The sequence below is a fragment of the Balearica regulorum genome, chromosome 11 (genome assembly GCF_011004875.1).
Source record: "Balearica regulorum gibbericeps isolate bBalReg1 chromosome 11, bBalReg1.pri, whole genome shotgun sequence".
NCBI lineage: Eukaryota > Metazoa > Chordata > Aves > Gruiformes > Gruidae > Balearica > Balearica regulorum.
In genome coordinates this window covers 22,246,762-22,264,297 of record NC_046194.1, presented here as the reverse complement: position 1 = coordinate 22,264,297, position 17,536 = coordinate 22,246,762, and the positions used below count along the sequence as shown (strand labels likewise).

At 36.2% G+C, this 17,536-nt stretch overlaps 1 protein-coding gene across 1 annotated transcript; it reads left to right on the top strand.

Moving 5' to 3' along the window:
- The first annotated feature begins 1,203 nt into the window (after positions 1–1,203).
- LOC104641147 (homeobox protein CDX-4) lies at positions 1,204–10,446 on the top strand. Its single transcript, XM_075763028.1, has 3 exons — positions 1,204–1,717; positions 6,731–6,876; positions 9,505–10,446. The coding sequence occupies exons 1-3, from the start codon at positions 1,288–1,290 to the stop codon at positions 9,709–9,711; spliced, it is 783 nt and encodes a 260-aa protein (XP_075619143.1). The 5' UTR covers positions 1,204–1,287; the 3' UTR covers positions 9,712–10,446.
- Positions 10,447–17,536: the final 7,090 nt, after the last annotated feature.

Below are 17,536 nucleotides of genomic sequence, written 5' to 3'. Positions count from 1 at the left end.
CAAATAGCTCATTGCAAAGAAATCCATCCAAGATAAAAAAAAATATCAAATTCAGTCTACAAATTGTAGCTAGACAACTATATAGAGGCAATTCTCCAGTCATAAGGTATGGTTTAATTCTCACATGTTAATATCAAACTCTGTAATGACACACAAACCACCTTCATAATTGTTCTTGGTAGGAACACTCACATTGACCTATAGAGCAGCCATGTGACAGGCGCTTCAGAAAAACATCAAGGGAGTTCTGATCCACTAACTTGATAACCCAGACGTTTCTCACTGCTGACTGCACTTACCTAAGCTGCCACCACTGAAAACAGACTATTATACAGCAGTTTCAGAAGAAGACACCCAGCCTTTTGGGCAGATGAAGGCTGTCTTCAGTTTGAAACAGAACCGACAATATTACTGGGCCCAATCAAAGAGGTTTTTTACTTTTTTACAGTCATTTTCTTTGTACTTCTGGCAGCATCTTTGTTAAGAAGATTTATTGTCTGCTTTTTAAAATGTATCAGTTTGCAATGGCCACCAGATGAAGGGATCTCTTTTAAATCCCTCTGCATGGGGAGAGCTTGAACATATGCACTATAGTTAGAGCCTTAATTTCTCCCATGCCAGAAAACCAGTTACAAACATCAGTGAGGGGAAAATTTTTGAGACAGTTATATTCAAGACATGCTGTTTACAAGGTGCTCTGTATTCTGAAGTTATTGCTTCCCAATTATTCAAATTGACTGTGTCCCTTAATTTAAGAAGTAAAAATGGGATTCTTTTGAGTATCTGAGAAACTAAGAGAGTAACAGATTTCCTTGTTGATTGATAACATACCACAAAAATAAAGGTTTTGGACTAGAATCATTTGAACACCAAACATTGCCATTCTAGTTACCACTGTCTTTTCTTAAAAGTCTTTTTTGCTAAGTTACAAATACAGGCACTGTTGCATCATCTTACAGTACTGGAATTGCTGTTGAATATCAGGGAAGGATAACAGGATAGATAAAAGTTCTCTAAAAGAGAAAACAGAAAGGTGGGGTTGGTCAGCCCTTCATTTGAATGTAAATGTAATTATGAGGCAGGCAGGCAGGCTGACGTCAGACAAGATCTTGGTAAACCATTACCACCAGCACCTGGTAACACAGTTGATAATAAAAGAGGATGAAGCAGAAGATTCCAAGCAGAGTGGCATTATTAGAGAAAACCAAACACAATTCTTTTTAAGCAGCGAAAGAAAATACGGAAGAACAAGATGTTGTGACAACATATTTACAATCTGTGACAATCATGTATGTGAGCTCTCTCTTGGATAAAGAGACCAGCATGTATCCAGGATCTGCAAGGGGTAACAACAACCTGCCAGTGCAAAACTTTGTGTCTGCTCCACCCTATTCAGACTACATGGGATATCATCATGTGCCAACTCTGGACACCCATGGACAGCCTGCGGGAACCTGGGGATCCCACTATGGCCCACAGCGGGAGGACTGGAACGCTTACGGCCCAGGACCGTCCAGCACGGTTGCTGCTGCACAAATCAATGGCTCGTCTCCTGGACAGGTCTCCTACAGTTCTGCTGATTACAGCTCCCTCCATCCTGCTGGATCTGGGGGGTTACCTCCTGTAGAAACAATTAATACACAGCAAATCTCTCCCAACAGCCAAAGGCACAGCTCTTATGAATGGATGAGGAAAACGGTGCAAACTAACACTACTGGTAAGTGTACGTTCAGCTTTCAACCTGAGAAAGCATCTTCTGCTATCACTGATCTTATAAATAATTAACTTTACTTGAAGCACATAGGTTGGTGGGTCATTTATGACATTTATTTAACCTACTGCTGTTTCATGCAGTTTAAACTAAATTTGCACTAGTTTCACTTTCGTCCCATAAAGGCTGTATAAGGTTACTATAGTGGAATGGCTGTTGTGTTTAGATATGGCTGCATCTCACTCAAGTCCAGGAATCTTCATTGTAACATTCTGTAATGCATTTTGGATGAAAAACAAGATACTCTTGAGAATGTTAGGCAACAATGAATGCAGCAACATTTAAGAGTTACAGGGAAAAACACTACACAATTATTTTGTGCCGCAAGGTAAATATAAGCATAAAATCAGGTTGACCTTTTTAAATCTTTACAGACTTTTCAATACTTTTAAAGAAAATTATGTGCTCTGATCCCACTGTAATGATTATGCAATTTTCTCCTGTTGTTCCTCTGTATTTTATTTTTCTACCTAGATTTAATAGGTGAGAAGAAATATTCCTAGAGAAGTAATCTGCCTCAAATGATCAGTGTAGACTATTTTGTTTGCAGACCACATATCTCATCAGTTAAGCTTCCTTTTCATTTAGTCTCAAATCGATTTTACAGTATTTTTCTCATGTACCAGAATTTTGCAGCTTGCCACACAATTACACAATTAAAAATCACTTTCTTGCAAGTGTCAGTCATTGATGCGCCTGTTTTTGTCACAAGCTGCATGCCAGATGAACCCTTCAGTGTATATTCCCAAGGTGTAAAATGGGTGTAGCAAGGTTTGGTAAATCTATTGTTAAGGTCAAAAGTAGTAAGTGTATGTTAGAGAGCATCAAAGAAAATGCTCTAAAGAAAGAGCAATTACAATTAGAACAATCTTAGAAGACATGGAAAATCACCACTGCTGCTTGAGACGCAATCCTCCTTCAAATGGCTATTACTCAAAAGCAAAATTAGTCTGGTAATTGTTTCTTAGTTAAAAACCGATACGCGCTGTTACTAAATATAAAATGCCTAGTGAACATTAAGATACCACAATGCCATCCTTCCACTTGGAGCCTCTACAAAGGTCTTCAAAGCCGGGCAGATTTATAGTCAGTTTTTTCCCCCCCCTTATGTATACTCATGTAAATCAGCAGTAACTTCATTAACATCATTGGAGATTTCCAGGTGTAGAAGTGATGCAAGACTTGAGTGTAGACCAAATTCAATTGAGACTACTGAATGTCAATGAGGCAACCCTGTCTCTGTCATGTTGCCACTGAATTTTAAATGTGTTAGCATTCTTAAAGAATAAAACAAACTTAAAAATCTAAATTCTAAGTTTTACACTTATTGCACAGGCATGGAAGACCCTGAAAGCTTTCTCACGTGCTTGCTCAACTTCATAAAATATATATGCAATTCAAAAAAGCAGTTATGTGCTTAAATTCATCTCTCGTCTGAAAAGCACTTACACAGAATTTACACACGTGCCAAAATACTTTATGAACAATACTGGACAGGTGAAACAGGGCCTGTCAACAGATACGTGTCCTGAGGCTGTACATTCCTAGAGCCCAGTCCTTTGAAGTGTTAAAAACAGCTCAGGACTTCCCAGAATTGGGCTGGAGACATCAACCCAGCTTTAAAAAAGGGTTTGGGAGAGAGCAAAGCATGAATGTGGTATTTTGCAAAACAAGAGAAGTACCAAATACATTTGTCTTTTCATTGATTTTTTAAAATAATGGTAACTGTAAAAACTGGAAAAATTTAATACTGACACATAAACACATAAAAAGTTGTGAAACACGAAAGGAAATTCAAACAAATAATGTCATGGCTAAAATTACGCATGTAACAGCTACATATGAATTTCTCTCGAAGATAATTTAAGAAAACTTACTTGATGCCATTATAACCACTCTTTGAAACAGACTTGCTCTCTGTTTTTCCTTATTGCCATAATATGATCCATGCTATCAAAGTAGCTATTGGCTCCTCCCCTTCAATATTATCACTGCTTAATACAGTTCATTGCTCTAAAATTTCAGAATTACAGCCCTAAACTTTACAAATATATTTATATACATAAATATGTGTTATGTCCTTAACGTCACTAGTGGTCTGGACTCACATCAATGTATGTGAGCAGCACAAAATAACAGAAATCTAATCTAACTAAATAAAGGAGCCGACTAAAATACTGTCCTGAAGACAATGAGAATTATTTTTGGGGAAGGGATGTTAATGGGAATTTTTCCCCTCTATTTAGACTCTATTAAATACACTACATTTTGATTCAATATTCGTATTCAGCATTTTATAAAAAGTTAAATTGCAGGAAAAATGAAATGAAAATTTACCCGATCAAGTCAGTTCTCAGGATGAAACATCACTAAGACAGAAGTGCTATGTCCTTTCAACAGATAAAATTTGATTTGAAATTATATATCCTCCTACTAAAAGACCCTAATTGTATATTCAGAACCAAACTTTTTTTTTTTAATTTCAAATACACAGACATTGCAAACATATGAGGCAATAAGAAATTTTAAAAAAAACATACATCGAAAGTGGGCTTGGTAAAAATATCTTCCCAGACAGGCTATCAAAAGGAGAAGATGATCATCTACATAATTCCTTACATTCTGATCCTGGTTTTACTAAAAATCAATGACAAAATGCCCCATCAACTTCAGTTATGCAAGAGCAGAACTTCAGGCCAATTGATTTGTAAAACCTGTGTAATCAACAGTGTAAAATGTGTATTTTATGAGATCGAGTGAGCCTTCAAAGCATGAACCTTACTGAAAAGAAGGTATCTAAACAAGGGTCTAGCAAATAGATTTCATATCTTTTAAAACTTTATATGAGACTTCATCTGGGAATGACCTTCTCAGAAAAAGAACAGACTTTAAGGGGACTAAAGGACAACATTATTTTTATATTTTGCAAGATCAGCCTCAGCTTTTTTTTAAAAACTCTAGTCAACATATTTTAAGTCTTTGTTTAAACAGGCAGTGATGTACAAGTAATTCAGATTACATCACAGCAGAAACACAGCCAGAAAGCAACATAGAAAAGCAGGGGGAAAAAAGGCCAGGCCTCTGCTCTAAAGCCAATTTATTTTTCTTTGTAAACTAGTTGTGACATCTATTTTCCACTGGCCTACATTGTCTGAGGTTTTGAGGCCTATCTGTCATATTGAGGCAACAGACCCTTTCAACACTTCACTTTGCTTTGATATGCAGTCTTGTCTCTTCCTTCTCCCTCTTTTCTTCAGGAGTTATATTGCCGGAAAGGGTGATGATTTTCACAGCAAATAAAGAGGCCTTCTCCTAGCTTTATTGTCTTCAGAAGAAATGCTCTGTGAATTTTATGACCAAGGGGAATGGGGAAAACTACTCCTTTTCTCCACCCCTTCAAATCATGGTTATATTTGCTGATTATAGTGAAGCCGGAATAACCCTGTTGAATTTTAACTTGTTTTCAAAGATTACCTTCTAAGCCTTCAGTTTACAAGGAACCTGAATATCTATACTATTGTTAACATTATAACTATCACTTAGAGCAAATATTTCAAAGCCAACAATTTGTACCTTGAAAAAAAAGTAAACTTAGATTGATGATTGTTTTAGTACTCCAAATTTAGGCAGGAAAACCTCGTGCACTAGAAGTCAAAGTGGCATAGGATTTGGGAAAACATCCTTAATGATGCGTATTTCAAAATGTCTTAAGCTATGTCTACCTCTAGCCTTCAGATAAAAATATTGCAAGTCTATCCTCAGTGTTGGGCCAAAATTAAAGAGAACTGAGGAAAAAAATACTCCTTCATCTATTTCTGTCCTTTTTTCCTCTGCTAAGATGAAAGAGTCTGACATTTGTTTAGGGCTTGTAAATTCCAAACCAATTGGCTTGTGTTTCTGAATGTGAAAGGGGTTCTTGATAAGATCTCCTTGTCGCTCTTTTGTGTGGCGTGTGCTTCATCTTAACACCTCACTGGATTTTAGGGAACCACTTTAAAGGAGTCTTTGTCCTACAGTTTGTCCCAGAAACCTCACATCAAAAAAAACCCTGGGAAGATCTGAAGAAAAAGGAAAACGATCTAGTTGGCTGTTGAAAGTGCAAAGGAGAACAAATAAGTTGAAAAGTGATCTATTATTATTACATGAAGAATTGTTTATAAAAGTCTATGAAATGAGAGATCTCTTCTAAACATCTAGTAATGCTTCTCTTAACGTATTCATCCAATATATCAAAGAATATTTCTTTTATACATTAGAGAGATGATGATACTGAAATCCTTTTACAAGTATTTTATTGCCTCGTCTTACAAATTGCCAAGTGCCTTCAACTCGAATGGGAAGCTCAGCACACAGAGTACCCCCAGGAATAGCTCTACAGGCACTCAGCATCTTGCAAGACTGGAGCTTTTGAAAAAATAAATTTAAATCATTATTGAACTTCTAAGCACATCCCATGGCCACACAAGAAAATGTGAAAGCATTTCTAGTAGGACATTTCTTTGCGTTGGAGGTGATCTTTAAAAACTCAAATAAAGAATTAGGACATGGTACAACTCAACAAATTGTGACTGAACTTCAGTCTTTAAATCCTGTGTATTTATGCCCGCATATACATGGAAGTCACTTCAATGAACCCCCTTTGAGATCAAATATAGCCAGCACCAGTTATGTACTGCTATGAATTATTTAAGATGCTTCAGGATGTTTTTCACTTAAGAGCTTCACATTTAAATGTATGCTCACAGAGGGAGGGAGATAAAGAGGGAGAGACAGTTATGATAGCCAATACTCACTTATTCACCCTGCACCTCATATTCCTTCTCTGTAACACAGAAAACAATCCCATGCAAGTACTCTGTAGTTCAATTAATAATGTCTGTAAAATGTTTAAGATGTTTGAAAGAAAGGTGCTATAGAAAATCAAATTCAACATATTAATAACATTGCTTTCTTCAACAGGTAAAACAAGAACAAAAGAAAAGTACCGAGTTGTTTACACAGATCATCAGAGACTAGAATTAGAGAAGGAATTTCACTGCAACAGATATATTACAATAAGGAGAAAGTCAGAACTTGCAGCAAACCTGGGACTATCTGAAAGACAGGTACACAGAGACTATCCATCATTCGTACGCACCCTTTCACCAGACACTGGTACTGCCAGAGGACATGAGCAGCATTCACGTTCTGTATCCAAAAGTAGTACGAAGGCAACCATGCTAAAGTTTGTGAGTATATTTGACACATAGAGTATACACTACGCAAATACAAATTAATAAATAGGCTAATTTGACAGAAACCTCCAATTATGGGTAACTAAACATTAGGAATTCATTTACACTAGAAAAAGTACTTACTCTTACATGCATAACAGCTTGCTAGACAGCTACAATTTAAAGTTGGACTTAACATTATCTTAGCTATGTTCTCAATAGTTATGACATTCGCTATTTTATTTCTTCTTGCAATCACACAAAATGGTAGCCAGAAAAAAATCCAAAGCATTGGATGCATTTCAGCTGTAAGCCAGGAAAACGAAAACTCAGCATTCAACGAGCAGTCAAACAAGATATCTATGGGGTTTTTGTTACAAATTTATTGCCACTAGCCACATTCCTCCTCAGTCAGATTTCAGCACATTTTAAGGAGTTTTTACAGCCTTTGATTTTCAAGTTGGGATTTTTTTTTGCTATTACATTCACAGGTACTTCACCTATAGTAGTAGTTCACACCAACTATAGACAGGCTATAAAATTTGGTGCCAAATTTTTATGCCTATTATACACATATACGTAGCCAAGACTACCAGTTCAGGAAATTTTCAGGTGCATAGTTAGATCCATTGCTTCTCTGGAAAGCAGCTCTGCATTCATTCATATCAATGTACATAGTACATATTTATACTCAGTCCTATATAAAGACAGTCTCCTGAGCAGGGGACCAGGTATCTTAGCTGTGTTCATACAAAGACTAGAGGAATTCAGGACAAAGAGTTTCCTAAAATCACTGTGGTGGAGATCACACTTACAAAGCACAGCTCTGCAGTCTGCAAATACAGTAACTGTTGCATCCAACCCTCCCTATACAACAGAATTTCAGTAGTTCTGCTACAGTTGGGAGGAAAAGAGAAGATTTGGTGATACTGAATAAGGCATGTCATACTTTAGCAACCAGATTTACTGTCCCCAGGTAAATTTAAACAAGAGATCTCTCTTTTTAGAATTTTACAAACTTTTGTTCTTTCTGAATATACACATCCAGTTCTCTAAAATACTCTCCTCTTTCAGTGGCCTCCTCTGCTTCTGCATTTGGTCTGTACAAGAACATGGAATATAGGGGGACCGATTGAGGCTAAGTGTAAGGATGTATAGATAAGCAATGGTATTTTAGGATCAAGCATTGGATTTTTATAAACATATTGAAGTGCAGTGATGTTCAACCCCAGACCCAAGTAGTACACAGATTACACACCACAGACTCTAAGCGGCCCCACAAAGTAACTAGGAAAACCAAGTCTGTCGTTGATGCACTGAAGTTTGTTATACAGTAGGGTATAGCTTCACTGGAAAATTTTCAGAGAACTACAATTATGAAAGACTCAAAACCTCCACCTTAATATTATGCAAGCTGGCTGATTTAGAACAGACATATGCCTGGAGTAACCACCAATAGTGGACACTGCATAAAATCAGCAGTTTCCTTTTACATAGCTGTTGCTCTCAAAGCCATCCAGTTTTTGACTAGTAAATTTCCTTCAAGTATAATGTAGACAAAATACATAATCTATCTGCATTTCTACAGGACTCATGACAAAGCTAAATGCTTCTTACTGTCATTACTAGTAAGCTAATAAAAAAATAACTAGAAAATGAGATTTTTAATGCAAAGCAATGGTATGACTTTCTATATCATATTCATATAGTATCCATAGTATTCAACACAACAATAAAGGATGTAACTAAAACTGTAAAGGAAGAACACAAAAAATTAATGATAAGGAAAACACAAATGGTGTTTTCTACTCATTCACACTTTCACATAAGGAAGGAAAATATAGATTCTTAAACTAAAAGCAGATTTCAAACAGAAGACTTTACGTACGCACAATTAGCCTGGGAAATTTGCTGTCATTGAGTAATGCTGATATATCTATTTATACACGTCATAGTACGTATGTATCTGTAAAATACATATATATAGTCCAGTAACAAAAAAATTCAAAACTTTTAAAATACATATGAATATATGTACACACAAAAATCACTCACAATATAAATGAAGAAAAAGAATCCTCACTATGTGGGTTTGAATTAATCTGTAACATAAAGAAATCTTCAAAATTATTCCATAATTGCATCTTCCTAAAGTATGACACCCGCCACTGTTAAAGCTTAGATGATGAACTAGGTGGACCCTAAGTTTAAATGAGTAAGTTGATTCCTATGTTCCTAAATATAACACAGCAAGTTCACTTTACACCAAGTCTCAGAAAAGAAAGTAATTTTCTATTGATTATGATGCAGAAAATGGCTACAGAGTAATTAAAAATATTTTCACTGCACAAATCCAGGTTTTTTGTTTTGTGGGGTTTTTGTTTTGGTTTTGGGTTTTTTTATTTGAGGTTTATGGGGTTTTTACATTTTTTTTAACATATCTATATTTTCATTGCTATTATTACTGTAAAAAGGTGACCTCTACTTTGAATTAATCAGATACCATATATAACACCACAGGTGAAAATCTGGTTCCAGAATCGCCGAGCAAAAGAAAGAAAAATGATCAAGAAGAAAATATCTCAGTTTGATGGCAGCGGGGGCTCAGCTCAGAGTGACTCCGGTTCACTCAGTCCAAATGAAATCTCTAGTTCTCTCTTCCCACCACCACATGGCATAAACGGATTACAGCCTAATGACATTCATCAAGTCATAGTTTCAGAATGAACAGAGGAAAAAAAAAACCAAACAAACGGAAAATAGAAAAGTAAGAATGGATTTCCCCACTGCCCCTCAACTCAACTTTGCAAAAGATCACTGTCATTTAACTGTCTTCAGAGTGCCAATTTCTACGTACGGGACCTGGGACTATTATAAAAATACTTTAATTATTGCAGAAATCTCAGGGAACTTGCGCTGCTAAGATTCATCACTCAAAATCTTTTGAGTAGGAGGTAATTTACTTCAGACACTGACACAAAGAATGATACAACTGAAGAGTCAAGTAAACGTAGTTCTAGTCTGCTCATATACATACACAGAAAACTAAATGAACTGATTATAGAGTACTCTTGCAAAAAAATATAAGATGCTGGGTGTATTTCGTTTGTTACATTTTATATAATTAGAGTAAACTGTAGATGTTAATAAATATTCACACTTCAGTGTACTGAAAAGAATGCTATTTTTTGAAAACAACAAAAACATTTAAAATACTTTTAAACACTCAAGAAACGTAACAATGTTGCTATACCAACATACTGCATTTAACTAAACAAATTTTCTTTGCCCTATGTAATTGCATTCAAGCATGCCAATCTCCTAAGCAATAGTTACACATATATAATATCATACCAAACCTGCCAAGATTTGTTCAATTGTAAGAAATGCAGCAATTTGTCATGTATATTACATTAGTAAATGCCAAACAGTTCAGAAGATAAGTATCACTTCAATCTTCAATGAATGCACATATTATTGCTCAAAAATAAAAGCACCAATGTACTGGAAACAGAACTGTTACTGCCAGCAAGCCACCAAAAAGCAGATAAAGAATTTGTTTAAAGTCTCTAAACCCTTTAAGTAAAATAGTAGCAGTCTTGGGCCACTGATTTTATACATGACACCTATTTTGGTCTAAAGGCAGTACATATCCCAAAGCAGCTGACACTGTATTTCGAAGCTGTTATCAAGTAGATTAGCATTCACAAAGTCATAGCACGCATGTAACAAAAGAAGCGTTCACTCCGTGTGCACTCCTGAAAAAGCACGCATTAAGGATAAACACACTCACAGTGTCGCTAGCTTTAATTATTGGTCCATATTGGCAGGAGAGAAGGTAGGACAATGGGATCTAGAAGACAACTGATGAATCTGGAAAAAGTAGAAAGAAAACCCAAAGCACTAAAAAAAAAAAATCCCCAAACCCTTCAGTAGTACTATTCGTTGAAATTTCATAATATGAGCTCTTTGATAGCATACAAGTGCTCTATTGGAAAAAAATTAGTATTACTGCAAATGTCATCAGGATCAAAGGTAATAAAAAGGGAAAACATAAGAAAACAAACAGAAAACACTGTTATCTGGCATATGAAAAGTCATGCATCACTTCAACATCATCAAACTCTTGGTCTCAGAAACAGCAGATCAAATTCTGCTTTTCTTAGTGTCAATGAGCATTGATTATGCACTCAGCAACATGGATGGAACTTGTCAAAACATTCATTATCTGGATTCAATAAGACAGATCACTTAAATTTGAAGACGTGCTTCACTGTTTCCCAATTATTTAAAAATAACTGTTAGAGTAACTCCATGAAAGCAATTCTATTAGGAGTTATGTAAGAACACTCCCAAAAAATAAGTACTAAATTACAAAATTGTCAACACAAGTGTATCAAGCTAAACTATGAAGAAAATCTGTGACACAGAATAAGATCTTCCTGATAAGCACCTTGAGGGTGGTTCTCCAATATATCGCTAATAATCTCTTATTCGTATGGTTGAAATAAAATGGGTATATCTTAATGCAAACAAACTGCAAACCAAAAATCTTGTGTATACAAATATTTATAAAACTCAGTCCTATGAGAAATTGAGACTACATCTGCATAGCTTTAATTCAGGATCTTCTAAAACTGCCCACTGATAGTGTTATGTGATTGCATGGACATTTTAGAAGAGAGCAGCATGTTACAGAACATGCACACAAACAGATCTACGTCTGTTTGTATGAATAGAAGTACGCATGCTAGCAGACAGTGAGACACATACACATGGCTCTGCTCTGCTCTTCATTCAGAGAAATCCATACAACAGATTTAGCAGAGGAGGCTTTCCCAGTTCCGCCAGCCCCTCTATCTGTGTTGTTCTTTTATACACAAAGAATGTAGAAGATAAAATAATTTCCTAAGACACTCATGAAGAAAGAAGCCGTCATACTTCAGATAGACAAGAAAAAAGGGAAGAGGACCTTTACCTTGCTACCCAAATCTCAAATCCTCAAAAGGTGTACCTTTTAGAAGGCCTACCTCTACAGAAGAACAGGCGATGGCTTTTGTGAAGGTATCCGTGGCAGAGAAATGGAGAGTGAGAGAAAACTTTTTTCCTACTAAATTTTTTCTGCGACCAGTTTTCAAATCAGCAAGGAAGAATGGCAAGTGAAGAGCTATAAACATACAACACATCATTCATTATACTTGTATACCAGAAACACGTAGTGTAACTTAAAATTTCTCTTTCCTTCTAATTTATGTCAAAATTGAAATAAAAACCTTAACAAGTTATCTACCAGGTTCACATTCAACTTATTCAAAATTATCATCTTGCAGTTTCTAAACAAGCTCCAGTCTACCTTTTTTGAATTGCCAGGCAGTCAGGATAACACCACGCTGTTCTGACAAACGGGCCAGAAGAGCCGCTGAAGCCACTGACTCTACTTCAGAACAACCACTGTTCATAAAGGAAACATTTTAAATGAAACTATATTAGATGTCAAATGGGAGTTTGAACAGGATATAAAGCATCTCCTATGAGATGTTTAAAATCAGTCTTGTCAATAAAAAGTGTTTTCCTTTTTCATGAGCTTCACCCTAAATTTTTTCCATCAGGTCTATTTTACATGTATTCAAAGCATATACTAATAAATATTTTGGGGAGACAGTCTCTTTCATGCACTAGATAATGATCTCTAAGCCTAAAAACTGTATCAGATTATATTCTCTGGCTACAGCTAAGTAGTTATAGTTATTCCCCCTATCTTGCACTGTGCATAATTACCCTCCATCTAGATCATAATGTCCTTTTAAATTTAAGTGTAATGCCACAGCTGTTTCAAAATAATCCAAAAGGAAAAAAACCCAACATTATTAAATCCTCTTAGACTAACCTGGATCATTTTTAGTAAACTGGATTAGAGAGCGATTAAATATGCAGTCATATTACCAGAGCAGAAGGATGGGAAGCCATAAAGAGGGGAAAATGGCAAGCAGCTGAAAGAAGAAAATTCTCACTCTGACAGGGTTTGGACAGTGTATCTGACTGTAGCCTACGCCATTTTTTTTTTGCCAGAAAACATTATCCCAAATCAAAAATACAATTCAGAACTGCATGCTGGCACATTTTAATGGCCCGTTAAAGACTAGACGAGAGCCTGACAGTAGTCCATCCTATATTCACGTTCTGCTGAGATCAGCATGGGAACCAAAGGATCAGAACATGCAGTTGGGTGGAGACAACACAGCCATTACAAAGTGCCTACGTTGCTATTATTTTCTGGGCAGCTATGTTTGACTCTTCTACATTGCGTGTGTAAAGGAGAAGCTTCAGATGATGTGATCCAGCCCTCGTATTTAATTTTTGTGTTTATGTGGGTGAGAAGAAACACTAAGGGCTATAAATAACATTTTGCAATATTTATCTTTCCTTCTTTGAAGACTTCTCCAGGGATTTTAATTAGATTCTCCCTTAGCACCATTAGGCAATTAAAATAATAATAAATCAAACACAATCCTTCTCACCCAGTGGGTATTTTCCCCAAGCTCTCTCTGTTTCCTGTCTTTTTCACTTTATGTAAATAGAAAACCATCACACCGTTTAAATTCAGCTGTTTGATTGGTATTTCGAGTTTGCAAAGTAGTGAGCCACTTTAACACCATGCTGATATCAAAAGAAAATTCTGCATCACACAACTGTCTGATTCCAGCAGCCAGCAAATCCTTCCTGACATTTATTTGAATCATCTTTATTCTTATGAGAATACTATAGAGGTGCCAAAGCTTTGGGAACAATTGCCTTTCTCGGTCACACTATCTATAAATACATAATCAAGAAGGAACACTTTACCACAAACTGTTCATGTTGAGAGTCAATGTAGCAACATAGTGATTTGGCTTCATTAACTAACTTCTACATATTGATCTGTGGGAGAAAATAAAGAAAATTACAGATTTATCTGTGTTACAGTAATGACAGATAGTTTGGACTAGAAATTGGAAAGGACCTTATAGTAAGTATTTAAAAAATCGTAATTTACAGAGAAGAGAACATAACTTAAACTCCTAACTGGCTGCTTACAGTAGTAATATAGGTCAAATAAAAACCTGGATCAGAAACTTGACAACCTCTTGAAACTAAGAGTACTTTTGAAAATTGATCTTCTATGTTAGGTGTCTTCACCAGAGCCGCATACCTCTGCACAAAGTCAAAAATCTTCTAGACATTACAAAATACGTCTCACAAAAATAGTTTCATTAAACCTCTCACACCACTCTTGATTTGCCTTATGTCAACAAATGAACGTATCCGTATTTGCCTAATGAGTTACACATTTCTACTTCTAAACAAAAGAATGTGAACCTGCAATGAGATGATGGATGCACCTAGAAAGGGAAAAAGAATTCTGCTAAATCCAACAGTCAAACCCAGAGAAATTACCGGGGTCATTTTCTCATAGTAAATTCCACAGCATTAAACAGGATTACCTAGACATAGGTTACAGTTATGCTCAAAAGTCAAAAGTTATGTTTTTATTTCCCAGAGAGGAAACTAGTAAGTAATGCTACCATTTTGGGAGTTATTTCAAAAAAGTCTTAGGTACTTATCAAACAATCTTAAAATGTGTGGCTAATTTTTTTTTAAAAAAAGTATTATTTACACTGAAGAAATGATTTTTATTATTCTGTAGATGCGCTAAACACTAATGATCCTACTGAAATTATCTGCAGCAAATGTTATCATGCTGTTTGGGTAAAAATTTCACAATTTCAGAGTGAAATACACTATCACAGGTGAACAGCTTAACAGAGGGCTGAATACTAGATGGTCAAGTTGTAATCAAGGATCCAAAACCCATTATTAGCTACTGCTTCTCATATGCAATTGAGGCTAACAATGTTTGAAATGCCTTTCAACTCTTACCAACTTAATACTTTGATCCATTAACTGAAACTTCCTAGACTCTGATACTCTTCTACCACCCCAGCTATTAAAAGTAGAGCAATAAAATACGAAACATTACAATTAGTGAAAACTCAGCAGACTGCCCATGGACACCTCAAAAACAGATAGGATATAGAACAGCAGGCCAGTAAAAATCTCAGTGTTTCACATGGCTGTTTTCTACAGGTCACCAGATTCCTCTCTGAAACCCCTTATCAATACCAGTTTCCACGCAGCCAGCGCAACTTTCTCTGAATGTGACGCTATCATACAGTATTCAGTTTGGCTTTTAACGGTTCTCAGCCTCCAGCAAAACAAAGCAGACTGGCTTTTTGACATAAACCTCTGCATAGTCTCACATACCTCAGTCTTCTTGACATCTAGTTCATCATCCACACCCAACAGAAAACACACCTTTATGATCATCATGTGTAAAAATCCTGTCCAGCCCTTCATACCACAGAGGGATGGCTGGAGCACAGCTAGACTGCCAGCTTTATATTTAATCAACTTGGAGACCATTTTCAAGCTTTGTCTTCATGCAGTTCTGTATGCACTCTGCTGTTACTGCAGCATTTACTGCCTACTGCCGCAGCAAATTCTTCAAATGTGGTGCAAGTTCTGTGCTCAGATAGGACCATTTACTGCATCTTCCTCTCTTGGAAGAAAAGTGCGTGCAAAAATCAATTTGGAAGGCGATATAAGTCAACAGCAGCCTAGCACTTGCAGGGCAGCCAAGAAAACAGAAAGTTTAATGGAAACAGGTTTGAAAGCAGCACTGAAAGAAAGTAGTTGTTCGCCAAAACACTACAAAGCATAAACACAGATGTTTTGACATTACTGCAGCTTAACTCGCTCTTGTGTCAAGTTAATCCTGATTTCAACCAAGGTAAATTCTCCAAAGCCGCTCATGTGTCACACAGGTGGAAACAGTTCTTATGAAAACGGCTCTTTTTACATCACACAATGATTTTCCATCAATGGAAATAATTTGTATCAAGAGACACTTTATTACTAACCACCACATCCTACCAGTTGATTTCTTCCACAAGTTTATTTCAATCTTTCCAGAGCTTTTCACACTAGGAACTGAAGAAACAAGCTAACTAGGCAAAAAAATCCAAACCAACCAAACAAAAAAAACCCCACCAAAAAAACCCAAAACCCCCCAACACTCCCCTCACCTTCCACCAACAAAAAACTCTCAAGAGCTTATATTCTGAACACTCTCTCTCAAAAAGGAATCGGTAATCTCAGTTTGTATAAGCTGACTTGGGAAGGGGATACCTTACAGGTAAGGTCCAGTACTGTTTATTCTGTTCACTTTTTGAATAAGAGAGTACTTCTGCTGTATCAAAATTGAGGCATTCACACCTCCAGTAAGGCCCTCAAGTTCCGAATCCCCTCCATTTCCTGAGCCAATGTTGATCAAGAAACATCATGGTCTGTCCGCTAGCCTTAAAATACATTCTCCAAACTCCAAGAGTATATTCCTATTATCCAACAATCTCTTCCTTTGTTGAAACATGTCTGAAATGAGTGAATTATGACTGCCAACATGACATCTCTTGTTGCATATTCTCCTTCTGAATAATGATTGTGTGGTGGAGATTTATATGAAACAAAGAAGGAAAAATTATATTGGAAGAAGACTCAGTATCTGTCAGACCCACATTAGCATTCACTTTCCATGTTCTCTCAATAGCACTTCTACTTAATACTGCGCTTTAACTCCTATCTTTCCTGCATGTTTCCGTGTTTCATGCTCTATATAAGAACACCTTTTATTACAAGAAAGGAAGTGGTTAGGGTGGATAAATATTGCCAGAGACCATCATCTCTCCACAAATCATTCCATTTTTATGACATAATTGTTTCATCTAATAAGCGGCATCCTAAAAAAATATTGAAAATGAGGCATCTAAATAGTTCTTCCTGTGAAGCCATAAAGTTTGATAAATCATAGTGAAAAAAACCCCCAGAGTATTTACATCTGAAACTCAATACTAAGCAGGCATTCTTCAAATACAGATAAGGGTTAGAAAAGGTGTTTTTCCAAAATGGTCTGTTTTTACTCCAGATAGTCATTATTCCTGCTAGGAGAGAACCCCCACCTCCCCCCCCCAAAAAAGGTCTACTGAAACTTCAGCTGAGCCTTGACTTCAGCCTATTAATTAAAAAGCATAAGACATTAAATATGAAGCTAGTACAGCAATGTATCTTTTTCAATTAAAGATATTTCCTTTCTTGGTTTGCTAATACCTCAGACACTCATTATAAAGAGGTCACACAGTATATTATGCCAAAACTCGACACTTCCTCATTTTACTCTTCAATTTAGCAAATTATTTTACCACCTGTTTGAGCACCTAACAGAATTCATGCCTTAATTCCACCAAATGCTCATTTCTGTCACAACGTCAATTTAAATGTCTGTAACATTAGCTTATTTAATAAATTAGAACTCAAGTTGCATTAAAACACAGGTTTTTCAATGAAGCACGCATGCTGCTGCTGCTGGATCTCTCATTGTTTGCTTTTCTCACAGACAGTTCACCAAAGCTCCAAGTGCTAACATAATCTCAACTAAATATTAAAGCCTATAATGTAAATG